Here is a 15,063-nt window from a genome sequence, read left to right as displayed (position 1 = left end):
CGCTATGTTTATGCCAGCACTGGTGTTGATTACAACTGAGATTTCTCTTGCTTTACACTGGAACCAATCTGCTGTGCTTGGTAGTGATTAAAATAGGGACCATCATTTATAGGAAGAGCATAAGTTAGAACACAGAGTACTTGGATTTGACCAAAGAAATGAGGCTGCAATTCCACGAGGAACAATACAACATGAACACTGTATACACTAATACATCAATTGCCTTCTCCACAGGTCATCAAAGAAAAGTCACATTTGAATGAGACAGAAACAAAAGAGAAGAAGCCACCAGATTCAGCAGGTTAGAATATTTTTTTTTTTTTCTGATTGGTTTCTAGTTCCTAAGGGTACAACTGCACAGAAGTAGCCATTACTCTCCTGAGCAGTTCAGGAGAAGCTGGTTGGGTTATGTGTGTGCTTATCAGCATGAGTGAGAATTGTCCAAGCAGTATCAACCTACTTTTCACATGCCTGTGCACATGCTGGTAAGCTGCTCAAAAAAGTGCTTTGCATGAGGAGTTTATTAACCTTCACTTGGCTGACAATAAATTTGAGTGAGAAAAACATTTTCCAGTGCTGTGTCTGGAAGGAATAGTTTGTGAGCCATGATATCACTGTTTAAAGAAGGAGTCTGCTCTTGCTTAGGAGACAGTTACACTGACCTTGAAAATGGGAGAGGAAAGAAAGTGTCTAGTTCAAAATGCAACAGAAGTTATGCTAAGTGTGCAACCCTACTTTAATATTGTTACTATCAGAGAATTACTGACAGATTCCTTGGTAATCTGTTTACTTACAGAGGGGGCCATCCAGAAGAGCCAGTCCTGCTCTCAGGAAGAAGTTGATAAGCTCAACAAGGAAAATGCGGAGAGGGAAAATTCTGTTCTGCTTCAAATGGATCCTCCCATGTTTCATACTGAAGGGCCAGAGGAGAAAGGAGAAAGTTTGGCTTTTGAAAGCTCTTACAAGTACAGGAGAAGCTCTGTTCAGAAATTCTTCACTACAGAAAAGCAGCAAGAAGAAGATGCTGTTGGTGATGCTTGTCAATCTCCTTCCCAAAATGAAGATGAGGCAGGACAAAGCGAAGATCAAGAGGCATCAGAGGGAAGGTAGGATCCGAAGCACAGACTGCACATCCTTAAGACACCCGTGCTTTAGAAAAATGTGTAGTTCAAGTTTTAAGTCAAAGTGACTGTTTAATATAAATATTGGTGAAAATCCAGCCCAATACAAAAGTGTAAAATGAGTTTATCTCTCTGATCTGAGCTCTAAACTGAAATTATACCCTTAAAAAATACAGTCAAACCATCTACCATACACAGTACTAGCTGTGTGCTTTGATTGTTTGCTTGAAAAATAGATTAGGACCATGGAAATTATGTTAAGCTATTCTTCATCTCTGAGGAGAATTCTCCCATTGTTATGTTTATTGCAGCATCATATAATCTCTGAGCAAAGTAAGGTTAGATTAGGCTATGTACCAATTGGGAGTGATGTTACTGCAAAATGTAGGAGCTTAAACGATAACATAAAGCTGTGAAACTGCAATTAAACTGATAAATTTGTTTACTGTAATTCTTTCTTTGCTGCAATGACATATAACCCTTCAGGGATAAACCAGTTTAAGGTCTCAGGATTTTAATGTTCATTAAGCAATATATGAGCAGAATGAAATCCCAATTCTCTCCCATTACTTTAAAAGTGAGATTGATAGCCAAATGTTAAATTTAGAACTCAGGAGAGGATTTCAGTAGTGGAGAAACTTTTTGCTGTCATGATTAATTTAGGGGTAATTTTTATTTCTCAAAGTGAATGTTAAAACAGTTTATTTTACACCATGAAGCAAAATAACCTAATGTTATTTGAATGCAATATATGTGTAGGCATTTTTCACCTATGTTTCTAAATTTGCTCTGCTTTAAGTGTACCCTGCTCTAATGCCATGTTTTGTCCTTGCAGGTGTAAAGGCTGCGAAAAAGGTACAGGAAATTATAGTTCAGTCTCTGAGCAGACCTACCAATTTGAGCATAGGGGTAGCAGTAAGCATCGAGTGAATGATGAAGGCCTAATCAAAGATGACAACAAAAAGAGCAGGCTAGATACAGAAAGTGCTGATGGCATATGTAAAACTGAAAAAAAAACTTACAGGAAGTATTCCTAAAGGCAAAGCAAAGCATTTGATTCCACTGGTATTACAGTACAACCAGAGAGAGACATCCGAAGAAGAGAATGATTTCATGATTGAAATCTGTAGGGGAGGAGGTGTGCTTGGAGCTCTGATGGGAAGCAGTTGTTCATGGGCCACATCCCAAGCTGATGGGAAATAACACAGTTCCATCTTAGAGGCTTCTGTTCTGGCAGAAACTAGTCACAACTAATTTGCTTCTGCCACAACTACTCCACTAATACCACTCTCATTCTGTCTTGTTTTAACAACAGAGCTAAAACTCCTAAGTATAGAGTGTTGGGAGAAATGGGTGGCAAAATTGGTTGACCTGTGGAAGTGCTGAGGACATGTGCTAACACAGAATATGAAATGCTCTGGATGTAACCTGCAAAACCAGCTTACTTGTATTTGTACCATTGCAATCTGAAGTGAGAACAACTGCAGCCTATAAAATAAAGAAATACTGATTTTTGTGTGGAAGCTTGACTGATGCTGTTGAACTGTCAGATAAACAATGCTCAGGCACTGAACTCTGAAGCAATGCTTACCGGGGTGAAGCAGAGATTTCTAATATTAGACCGCCAGCTTGAGAATTTCAGTGCATATCCCTTTATATGAAATGATGGCGCATGAGAGGATGGCGAGAAGGATTTGAAGATATGTGTGTGTGCATGTGCATGCATAGGACTCAATGAATTTCTTTGCTTTGGGAATGGGGGGAGAGTGGGAGAGGGAAACATTTATTAAATGTTTGTGGTAGGCTATTGTAGCAGGGAACAGGAGATTGTACTAAAACTTTAAACTCCATAACCTGTCCTGAGCTCTGGCAGATTGTTAGGGATGACATTAAGGTTAGAGTGTCTCTCGTGAAGCATCTTTGATCTGTAATGGGAGGCTGTTCTTGAATAGGGAGAAATCCCCTCTGGTGTCCAGGAAAAGAAAATTAGAGGGTCTGCCACTGGGAAAGTCTTGAAGACTAAAACCTAGGCATAGTTTTAAAGAGGCACTCTGTCCTCTTTAAAAGAACACTTGCTTGCCCAAAGCTTGGTAGCATTTGGGAGCTGAGCTTTCAGAAGGACATTTCTTCTGTCACTTACATGCTGGGGCCCTTGGAGTTCGTGTTGTTAGAGTCAAATTCTTTCTTTAGGGTAGAGGTTTTTGTGGCATTTTGTGGGTCTCAGTAACACGCAAAGGCCCATACTTAAGGATGTGCAATTCAAACTTTGCAGAATCCCAAGTAGGTGGCAAACTTCCAGAAGCCCCAGCTTTTCACAATTCCTTGACCATGAACTAACTTCCTGACCATGTAAGTTATTAACACTGTCAGAAAAAAATCTAGGTACACAGCTGGTGTCCTGAAAAAATGGACATTCACTGTGAATAAAGGACAATCTACTGCTACATTAATGACCAAAGTGTTCCTGCCAGCTACATGCTGTCATGTTTTTTTTTTGTTTGTGTTTTTAATCATTTTCACTGGAGTAATGAATGGTTTAAAAATTGCTCAACAAGCCTCACACAAAAGGGAGCCGGCATTCCAAACCAGAGAGCTCATGTTGAAACTCTGGGGCTCTAGCCCTCCCAACCAGTTGAAGAAGTATTTGTCACCTTGGTCAGCCAAAGGTCACTCTTGGGAATATCAATCAAATGAAAAACAACGTGGGTATGAAATTGAAGTCGCAACACCCTGCAAAAAATCCAAACAGAAATAAGGCATGCAGGGCTGGTCTCCAACAGGCATTTTGACATTAGGACGGCAGAATGGTCCAGCATGTGGAGGTCTGGACAGTAATACCAGAGACCTGCATTTGTGACAAAACTCCATAGTAGCTGCAGTGTGATGTTGGGAACCCATCCCTTCTCCGTGCCCCTCTTTACCTTTTATCTGCCATCTTTTTTTAAGGACAGAAATTCTTCAGAGCAGCACGTGACAGTTACCATGTGTCCTACCACACTGGGTCCTGAGCCATACTGGAAATCCCAGGTGCTGCCTGCCAGGGTGAAACTCCCTCATGTGCAAAAGCTCTAAATGTGATTTTTAGAGATGACCATACTGTGGAGAATGACAAGTTGTGTCAATCAGTAGAGAAGGGGATTCTTCACTACGAACAGCAAAAGCTGGGAAATAGCCTCTTTTAGCTGGGCCTGGAGGAGACTTCAGTCTCTCTTCCTACCACACTGGAGAGTTACAGTATGTACTCAGCTATTAACAGTCCCTGAGGAAAATGAAAAAATAAAATCAGAGAAAAAGCCAAATTCCTTCCAAACAAATTGCTGAGGCCCTTTGTGGGCATGAAGCTACATTGGTTTAGTCTAGTGGTCTTCACTTTGCCTCTTCCTGCTGTTGTGCAGCAGATGCTAACTTAATAAAGGAGTCTTTGTCTAAGTGTAGCTTCCCAACAGCACCTTGTTTTCTGAGCCAGAGCTCCTGGAATAAAACCCTTCTTAAATAACAGAGAAAGACCTATCTATATAGCTTCCAATAGGTGTATTCAGTTCTTAAATGAGCTTATCTGGATAAAAGAGGGACTAAAATATGAGATAGACAAGCACTGCATGTGACCACTCATATGCTATCTGTCTGTTTTGTCTTTTGTAGATAACAGTCCTACTCCACCAGCACCATTTGATCACCGGATTGTCTCAGCCAAAAGGGTGGGGATCAGCAATTACTATAATGTCAGTGAGAATGAAATCCTGGGAGGGTAAGTCAGGTGAACCCAATCAACATGGAAAGCAAGGTACAAATTTACAGCCAAGTACCGGGGGGAGGTGAATGGAAGCAACATACCTCACTAGAGCCGAAGTCATGAAAGTCTAAGCTCTAACAGTGCTTTAGAGAGGGATGAAAACAGGAGGCTGATTTTACTGTGTGAGTGAATTTTGGCTTAAGATTCGGCAGCAGCAGACTTGGCTTATATTTGGTATCATTCCAGGTCAGCCAGCTGCCCTCAGGCTTTATGTCAGGGCTCCTAGGATGCTGTAATACTTTACCTCACATTGCAGCCAGCAGGACATAGAGACATGTTGTAGCCTTCTTTTGCTCAGTGGGTCCCATCCCTGTAAACACATGCATGTTTTCAGATAGATCAGCAGGCTAATCTGACAGGCCATGTAGTTACTTGATCTCTCATGCTGACAGTGTTTAGGAGAGATACTGTAATTTTTGATGGCAGCATGGTCTTGGGTAAGGCTTTGTTTCATCATGAAATCACAACCCTCCCTCGGAGGAGAATGATGAGATGGAGAGGGGAAGATTGTGCACATAACTGAGTTATTATCCTTACAGTATGTTGACTTCCCTGGGATTAGTCATTGCATGTTATGAGGTGAGTATAGTGAATCATACAAGTGGGATAATATCAGCTAGAACAGTGTGTGATTTTGTTGTGCCCGAATGAATAGTAGCAAGTCTAATCTACACAAAAAAATAGCAGCAATGGAGCAATTGAAATGGAATCCAGTAGGGAGAGAATAATTTCTGTAATTTATAACCTAGTTTATATTCAGAGCCAACACCAGTACCACTCCACTGGATGATTTTTTTTATCTCCTTTTTTTCCCTAGAGGGCGATTTGGACAAGTACACAAATGTGAAGAGAAAGCAACAGGTCTCAAGCTAGCAGCCAAAATTATAAAAGCAAAAGGTCCTAAACAAAAGGTTGGTAGACTGTGATATTAGTCTTTTGTTCCTTAATGGATCCCACACTGTTCTTCAGCTACACAACAGACCAACAGACCATGGCCAAGGGGCTTACAAGCCATCACACTCATAGGACCTACTGGATTACCAGTGGCTTTAGTTCTATTTCCCTTCTCCTCCAGAACTTCTAGTAACTCACTGAAGTCCTCTGTCCTCTTTTTGGGTTTTCTCTCTCTCTTTTTTTTTTTTTTTTTTTTTTTTTGTTAATCTTAATGTTTCCAACTTTCTTTTCATCTCTTCTTGTTTCTTTGGCTTTCCTTTTTTGCTTTCTGCTATTAATGATATTAGTGTTTTCTTTAATTGTAAAAACATTTGTCAGGCCTGTGACATAGGGTATTCTCTCCCAAGCACACCGTAGCCTTTGCTGCAATGACTTGATGTTGCTGTAGGGGATGCTGATAACAGGCATGATCTGGGCTCCTGACATCAACACAAATACAGATGAGAAGAATTAGTATGGCCTGTTTTGCAAACCTCATGGCCATCTGGCACTTGCTTTCACAGGAAAGACATGCATAGCATCCATTGTGTGACAGCAGTGTCTTTAATGGCATTCAATGGTGAGATCTGTCTCAGCTAACTGGGGTTGCTAAGGTATAGCTGTGGCCATGCTGATCACCAGGAATCCCCTTACGGTCAATAGAGAGAGACTGGCACCACCAGAGAATGATTCAGCCCATCATAAACTGCGTGTCTAAAATAGTTGTGCTAAGTGGAGGTACCAGTTTCTCTCCCCTGGCAGCAAAGGGAGGTTTTGAGGACTGTCCTGGACTTCTCTTACACAGCTTGATTCTGTATACCTACAGCTGGTTGAACTAAGTCCAATTCTGCTTCTCTCTTTTCTTTACACCCCTGTGAACCCACCACTTTGTCCATGTGGGCTCTCCCCTTCCTTTTCCCCCCAGGTAGCTTATTGCTGAAGCAGTCCCCCACTCAATCTTTGAGTTCAGTCTAATAGCTCCTATAGTCTGGACATCTACCACTGCAGGAGCAATGAAAGGAAAACCCTGTGTTTGGTTGCCACAAGTGAAAACATGAAGATAATGCAGATGTCTGGTTCAAACGATGTCCTGTTTTATGTAACTTTCTTGGTGAAAAGTCTTCTGTAACAGTACTCATGATTCTTTACAGGATGAAGTAAAGAATGAAATAAATGTCATGAACCAGCTGAATCATGTGAACCTCATCCAGCTATATGATGCCTTTGAATCAAAAAATGACATTGTACTAGTCATGGAATAGTAAGTGTGTTCTTTTCTTTCTCTTTCTGTCTTTTACTAGAATTATCCATTTCCATCTTACTTTCTCCTGAAATTAGAAACATAATTTCTTTCTGGTGGAAAGAACATATGAAAGAAGAACAACAGTAAAAAAAATTGAATTTAAGATAAAAGTTTTCCCATGCTGCCAGTTATGTATTTTTTCCAGTAATATGACAAATTCCTGGTGCTGTAAATCCATTGCTCCATTTGAAGATAGAGCTGTGTTACATATCTTCTCTTAAATTTAAATTTTAACTTGTGTCAGCTAAGAAACAGACCTCTCAGAGTATCTCCAGTTCTGTGAGGCAAATGAGAAGACATCTTAACCAAAGATGAGCCATCTGTATGTGTTGTGCCTAATCCTTATACTGGATGCCTGAATGGATAAACCTGTTTTGTATGCTGGATTATCAGGCTAATTAGGCACAAAATAGCTGCCTTAAAGTCAAGTTAAGCAGATGTTGTCTTAAGAAAGCCATAAAGGGTATAACTGAAACATTGAAAAGCATGGCAGAAGGTTCAAAGTTATGTGAGTTTGGCTATTCTGGACATTCTCAGATAGTCCTCTGAATTTGGTCTACATGATTAGCATATCACAAAAGGTAAATGTCTGTGGAGCTGTGAATGGGTAGACTGGAGGTATTCTGAAATGTGATAGGAAATTAAGAAGTCATTACTGTTGACTTTAGACAGTTTCAAATTGAAAATTTGGATCATGTCCTTCTTAACCTCCGAGAGAAGAGACTGCAGATTTAAATGCAGATTCTCCAGTACATTTTCTTGGGTTTCTGTGTGACTTAATTAATTTCACTCGTACAAAATGACTACTCAAGACAGCATAAGGTTCAATTTTCAAGACTTTCTTACTTATCAGTGGATGGGAGACTCTCAGACCTTGAAGAAGTTCAGGCCCGTATGTATCAGAACCCAGTTCTTGGAAAGTTCAGAACAGAGTACAAGCTCATAGTGTAGACCCACCTTAATGAACTTGACAGTGAATGATTAAAACAGTCAATTGCATAGATTCTATATTACTCTAGCTGCATGGGATTGGATTTGGACTTGGTCGCCACTTTATTGTATTTCTCTCATCAGTGTGGAAGGAGGAGAGTTATTTGACCGAATTATTGATGAAAACTGCAATTTGACAGAGATGGATACTATCTTGTTCATAAAACAGATCTGCGAGGGAATTCAGTACATGCACCAAATGTACATTCTTCATTTGGATCTCAAGGTAGAGAATTAAGATGTATGTTTTGTGCTATGACAGCTTCAAAAATTCTTATTCTTAGTGGTACGCTGTACAGCTTAGCAGGTTCCCATGGCAGAAACAACAAAGGGCCCTATTTTGTTTTCCTTAGACCAATGTGTATTTACTTTAATTGAATTGAGATCAGTTAAATTACTCCAGGAGTAAGTAAATTAGATGAGAATTGTAGTCATATGTCATCAAGCCTCCTAGTGCTTGAATTTTCCACAGACAGAATTTACAGGAAGGCAGCAGCTGACTACAAGTATCTTGCTATTTTCAATTTTGATATTTGAATCTCTAGATATTGTGCAAATACTAATTAATTCAACTGCACAGGAGCTCTGTTTTACCCATCAGCCATGGGGTAGCAATTATCCCTATTTTTTATCATGCAAAAACAAAGGTATGAATGAGCGGAACTAAATTCAAGGGTCATTCACGATCAGTGAAAACACTGCACATCTTTCTGACGACTACGCTACACTGTTGTGGTCATGAAGAGGCATCAATAGATAGCCAGCTTAAGGGAAAATAAATTAAAATGTGCTTGCCAAAATGAAACAATAAAAATAGTTAGTGGCTGATGTAACAAATACGGTATGTCTGTGTTGGGTTAGGCAGTAGCACAGCTGAAAGCCCAGAGAAGGGTGGCAGATTCTCTGCCATGTACTTGCTTATTTATCTGGACTATTCAACTATATACACAAAAAGACCCCTCACCTCTTTCTAAAAACAAATCCACCAAATACACATTCTTACTCTGTTTGACTGCTAATGGTTAACTGTCACCCCTTAGAAAACATTTGTTGTAAAGGTATTTTTCATTAGACTGTACATTTGAGTTGGTTCTTTCTGCCTTAACCTAAGTTTTTATCAAATAATAGATTCATTTCTTACTTCTGTTTAGTGCAGGAATAAAATGGGATGATGTCTTTAGTTTTATGACTGGCTATAAAGCTTCCTAGTGATCCCTGAGCTTTGCAACAAAGCAAAAAGAAACAAAAAGTGCACAGGATGGTTTTCTCTTTGGTGAGATTTTTATTACGGCTGCTGGTTTTGGCTTGTAATAACTGAGTTAATATAGTACATCTTTAATGTTGTTAGTGTATATATTTTTTGCAGTGGTTAAGCAAATGAGCAGATGCTTGTTAGGACCTGCTTCAGTTGCTAATCAATGACAAGACTCACTTTTCTCTCCCTTTATAAACATCCAGTTACCTAGAAACCTGACAAGCAGAAGTTTGCACTGTTCTTTGGGACATACTAATTATGTTCTTGCAGATGGCACAGTTTTAATATGAGGTCAAACTGCTGACAAAAAGATGCATATACCATCCAAGAAATTCTTCCCAGAGACTTCTTTTCATGTGCTTGCCAGCCATGGCTTCTCCATTCTGTTTTGCTTGTTCATAGACTGCTGGCAGTAACAAATGAGTTCAGGGAAGAAAGCTTGAAATTGAAAGAAAATCGTCCTGACCATAATCATCCAGGACCTCAGAAACTATGGACATATGGTGTTTAAAAGTCCTACATGTAAAATGAATTAGTAATGGTGACAAAGGTTAACTAATGTTTTAAGTGTTGAGGGCTGTTTTGTTTCAAAGAGGACTCAACGAGCAACAAGACAGAGTAGCTATAAAACTGCTGGCAGTGAATATGAGAATGTATTTTAGGTATTTACATTTCAAAGACAATTGGCCAAATTCTGTTCTTAGTCCCTTCTGTATGAAATTGGAGTAATTCTAGGAAGTTAATGGATTCCTGCCAGAGAAATGAAGAACAGCATTTGGCCCTATGACAACCCAGAGGGATTTAACCTGTGTATCCTATCTTTTGCTAAAATATCTGAGAAAAGCATAAGGTTGATGTGACTAGCTTAATGTATCAGTGTCCAATCAGACAGTTACTTCCAGAACATTTGTGAACTCAGAAACTTAAAGCTGTAAGATAAACTTCAAAGCCCAGCAAATTAAAAAAAAAAAAAACAAACAAAACAAAACCAAAAATCAGTGTCAGTTTATTAAGGTCTGTAAAATCACAGTACCAGCATCCTGGAATCCCTCTTCGGAAATCTGCATTCTCTGTCCCTCTCCCCCTAATGAGTTCTTTATCTAAACTGCTGCCTTATGTCAAATTGAAAAGCCAGGGAGAAGAAAAGGCAGTTGCAAGGCACAGAGCACATGACCCCAACTGCTGTGTGATAGCAGTGGGAGTACCCCTGCAGAGAAATCTGAACAAGGAGGAAAGCAAAAGGTGCTTATGAGATGTTTGCTGTGTTTTTAGTGTTTTTCTCCCCACAGTTTGCTAAAAGCCCAGTTTTTCATACTTTTTTTTCTCATTAAAGTGTTTTTTGGTTTCTCTTGGCAGCCTGAGAATATCCTGTGTGTGAACCGAGCAGCAAATCAAATAAAAATTATTGATTTTGGATTGGCAAGAAGGTACGTGCATGTGTTCTTGCTAATCGTAAATGAATTAGGAAACAATGAAAAAAAGTATTACATCTCTACAATGACACATTTGATACATAATGGTCTCCTACTGTTCTTAGGACAAATATTATGTGTCTCTTTTAACCAGGGATATCTTTTAATAAGGAATGTTTGAAGCTGAGTAAAAAGGTTTTGTTCTGAAGCCTTTTTTTCAGGTAGAAGGTTGGAAGAGGACTGATTCTGACTAAGAATGCAGATAAGTGTCTTAGAACAGATAAAATGGACAAAACCAGTGGCACATCTTATCTGGTCTCTTGTCACTGATGTTATGGGATTCTTCAAAAGAGAGTGTAAGAGACCATCAAGGGCTGTTACAATATATCCCATGCTATATCACTTAGTAGTTTAATTAGGTATCATAACCTCAGTGAATGATTTACCGGTTAAAAATTCCATGCCTATGATATGGAGAAGTCCCAAAAGGATGATAACAGCTGCTCTGAGGAGTCCTTGAAATCTGAAATTCTTCCTTTGTGTAGCAGTTGGGTTTTGCCCTGAAGTATGATATAAAGCTTGCCAACATTTTTTGTTCTGTATATGAGTATATTTATTTTCGCTTTGTACCACTCTCTGTCCTTGTTTTCCTACTGAATTTCCTGTATGCTTCTGAAATCCCTCTAAGTGCTAGACAATTTATGATGCAGCTTTGGAGTTGTAATTGAGGTACTCTGTTAATGTTTCCATTTCCTAGATATAAACCTAGGGAAAAACTTCGAGTTAACTTTGGGACTCCAGAATTTCTTGCTCCTGAAGTTGTGAATTATGAGTTTGTCTCCTTTCCTACAGACATGTGGAGTGTAGGAGTCATCGCTTACATGCTGTAAGTAGGATTCAGTATCTACTTTATAAGCTGTTTCTAGGTTGAACTGTGTCAGTCATCCAAATTTGTTGTTATACTGGAAGACTGACAAAATCTGTATCTGAAATAGAAAATGTAGGCTTCTTTCCAAATTCTATATTTAGCAACTTCTTTTCCAATCACCATGAACTTTTATTATTTGCTCCATTGCACACCTCTCATGAGTGAGCATCACACTTCTAGAATAACGTAGACTGCTTGGTAAGTTCCCAGTAGACAGTGCAAGAGTGGTCAGAGGGCTAATGAAAATATGACCTACCATGAAAGACAGTAATGCTTGGTTTGTTAGGGAAGAAGGGTGATGATTTAAACATGTAAACAGAAGAGAGAATAGGAATGGTCTGGAGAATTTCTTAGACAATAACATGTTGCAAGATAGGCCAGGAGTGGCAGAACGATCATAAGCGGCACATTGAAAATCATGTACAGGAAGGGGAAAAGACCAGGAGTATTGAACATATTTCTTTCTACTTTAGCCTCAGTGGATTGTCTCCTTTTTTGGGGGATGATGACAATGAGACCCTCAACAATATCCTGTCCTGTAGCTGGGATTTTGAAGATGAGGAATTTCAAGGTGTTTCTGACCAGGCCAAAGATTTCATCTCAAAGCTTCTTATCAAGGAAAAATGGTATATAATCCCTGTGTCTTTGAAATGTGTGTTCCATGCCGTCATGTCACAGCTGTGTCATTTGTGCTGCTCCATTGCAGAACTATCATGATTTATCTAAGTTTTATATGTCCACGTAGACTATTGCAATGCCACATTATTGATGGTGTTCGTTATGTCCATAAAATGCTCTGAAATTACCTGAATGCATTTTTAATGTGAAGCAAAACTTACTTCATGGATTAGCTGCCATCTGGCATAGTGTCCTGAAATGACAGCATTGCATGATGGCAGAACACATGACCTGTAGGAGATAATTGTTAAATTGTAAGATTTTGGGAAAAACACTTAATAGCATTCTGGTTTTCCTTTAGCTGGAGAATAAGTGCAACTGCTGCCTTAAAACACCCATGGTTATCAGACCACAAGCTCCACTGCAGACTCCAGGTCCCTAAATTTAAATATCCTTGTGCATTGTAGATCTGCTGTTGCCTTCTTGTGTTGCCACATCACTATTTGCTTCGCCATTTTTCTTAACGGTTTCTGGGTCTTCCTTGCTACTGCATTTCTTTCCACTGTGAGCCACGTGTGTCCCCTTGCTTTTTTTTTAGCAGTTGTAATTTGCATGCTCACCCTTGCCTATCAATTCTTGCATGTCTGGAAAGAAATATAAGATCACGCAATTTCTGTGTGTTGCTGGGTAGATCCATTTCTTAGCAAAATGAGACTACAAAATTAGCCCTGAATTACCATATGAAAAGAGTTTTCCAGCTGGGAATGATTCTGCTTCCTGCTTTGAAAACCCTTTCAGTCTTTCCTGAAGTCCTCCGTGAGTGCTGTTGGATTTCATCCTACCTCTTCCCAAGGGATATCTTTCCCAACAGAGCTTGAAACCTCACCCCGTGTGTACCTTTGTATTTAAGCACCTTCTTTCCCTTAGAGGCTAGCCAGCTTAGTGGCCAACCCAAAAGCAGCAGTTGTTTGTTCACACAAACAATTCAGTTGGCTGAGCTGGAAGATCAACACGATTTTAAAGCATTTTGATTATTCCTCTGTTAAGTGGTCACTGAGTTTGGGAGATTCACACTGTTGATGAGCTTGCTGTTGCATGATTCTAAGTGAGACCACTCTGTGGTTCAGTGGTTCATGAAGGGATAATTTTGAGCAGGTTTCAGAAGTTTTACAACATTTGAAGTGCAACATTCACTTCCTCCATCGCAGGCAAAGCATTTCTATGTTAAATAAAATGACTGCTGTATTGCCTGTGATGTGTATGTCAAGGTGCCTCTTGCACTACAGCCGTCATTGCAAATTATTAATTAACAAAATCTTATTAAAATAAGAGCAAAGATTATTATGATAATAAAGCACTGGTAGCTCTTGAGGTGGTGTGGGTTCTGGTCAGGATGGACTGAATAGTGTCCTGACAGCTCTGTCCTTGTGAGATGTTTCTGCCATACAAAGTAAGAATAACAAGTAGTATAAAATGGAAAATTAGATCAAATAAATTATTATAATTTTCATTAAAATTTAGTTTTCATTATAATCTCCCAGAACAGCAGTGCCGATGAGATTATTAGAAGATTTGTAAGTGTGTGTACACAGTAAAAGTAAGAGATTTTGTCACGGTTAAGTATCTCTTCAGAGGGTTTCATAGGACACAGTTTGACTCCTTTAGTTGGGCTCCAGTGAAACTCCTATTCCTGTAACCTGGGGAACAAGCTGTTCTTTCCAAATACTGCAAGAGCACAGGCTGCTTACCTGCTGTACTTCTTCCTATTACCAGTTTTCTTCTGAGGAAACCCTACCCTAATAGAAACCTTACAACTCATGTCGTTCTTCATAGCTCCTCCCCCAGTATTTTTTGTTCATGCTTCTTGTGCCTTGCAAAATAGCTTCACTAAACTTACTGATGTTGCAGTGTTCTGCCATTACCTTAACTAGATGTAAGATGCGGTTGATCTTCAATTAATGCTCCAATAATGGCATCTTTCTTCCTTTCTTTTTTTTTTTTTTTGTTTTTCTTTTCCCTTAGAAGAAGGCTAAAGGTGACTGTGTGTCCCAAGCACCCCTGGCTCAATAACCTCCCTGAAAGAACTGCCAAACGGAAGGTTTGTTTCAGGTCCCGTGTGTTTCTTCAGACCTAAATACTGTAGCTCCTGTGGAAGAGATTGGTGGGTGATCAAAAACCTTGCATAGTCCAAAGTGTATGGTCCCAACTGTATTCACCACCACCATCCCTGATGTTGTCTGGAAAGCATTCAAAATGTAAACTGGCCCTATCACTTACACCAAGTCACAGCAATGTGCAAAAAAAATCATATACATGAAGCCATATGTGCTGCAAACCCTGGCCATTTTAGAGGGAATAGTTATGCTCCCACTGGCTCTCGTGGGGCAGGATTTCACCCAATAATTTTTCAGTGTTGAAAGCTTTCAGGTTTTCATGCTGTGGTTAGGAGTATGGTTTAAAAAGGGTAGAAATATGAAAAGTAATTACTTTTTAGCAGAGGCATGGGCCAGACCCTCAGGGCAGCTCTGCTAACTGTGGTGAAATGAAAGCAAGGTGTCCCCTAAAAGAAGCTGCTCCACGCTTTTGAGGACTGAGTTCTGACAGGGTGCTTATGTGCCCTTTAGCCTGTAGCAACCCAAACAGTTTTGACAGAGCATCTCTCTCTGTCCTTTTTTTCTGGCTCCCTGTCTTTGGCCTTTCATTAACAAAC

The 15,063-nt window shown here is 39.6% G+C and overlaps 1 protein-coding gene across 3 annotated transcripts in view; it reads left to right on the top strand.

Annotated features, from left to right (window-relative positions):
- MYLK4 (myosin light chain kinase family member 4) overlaps positions 1–15,063 on the top strand; it is an 85,076-nt gene that overhangs the window by 63,225 nt on the left and 6,788 nt on the right. For 2 of the 3 annotated variants that reach the window (XM_032991969.2, XM_032991971.2), the window contains exons 3-14: positions 235–301; positions 797–1,106; positions 1,957–1,976; positions 4,764–4,869; positions 5,732–5,825; positions 6,999–7,108; positions 8,225–8,366; positions 10,752–10,822; positions 11,565–11,693; positions 12,209–12,361; positions 12,715–12,787; positions 14,376–14,451. In XM_032991969.2, coding sequence (XP_032847860.1) covers positions 235–301; positions 797–1,106; positions 1,957–1,976; positions 4,764–4,869; positions 5,732–5,825; positions 6,999–7,108; positions 8,225–8,366; positions 10,752–10,822; positions 11,565–11,693; positions 12,209–12,361; positions 12,715–12,787; positions 14,376–14,423 — 1,323 coding nt within the window. In that variant the 3' untranslated portion in view covers positions 14,424–14,451. The remainder of the gene's footprint in view (positions 1–234; positions 302–796; positions 1,107–1,956; positions 1,977–4,763; positions 4,870–5,731; positions 5,826–6,998; positions 7,109–8,224; positions 8,367–10,751; positions 10,823–11,564; positions 11,694–12,208; positions 12,362–12,714; positions 12,788–14,375; positions 14,452–15,063) is intronic. The other variant, XM_032991970.2, reaches the window with a different exon arrangement.

The sequence above is a fragment of the Tyto alba genome, unplaced genomic scaffold, assembly GCF_018691265.1.
Source record: "Tyto alba isolate M040663 unplaced genomic scaffold, T.alba_DEE_v4.0 Super-Scaffold_48, whole genome shotgun sequence".
Classification (NCBI taxonomy): domain Eukaryota; kingdom Metazoa; phylum Chordata; class Aves; order Strigiformes; family Tytonidae; genus Tyto; species Tyto alba.
Note: the sequence above shows the minus strand (reverse complement) of the source record. Positions and strands in the feature narration are given on the sequence as shown.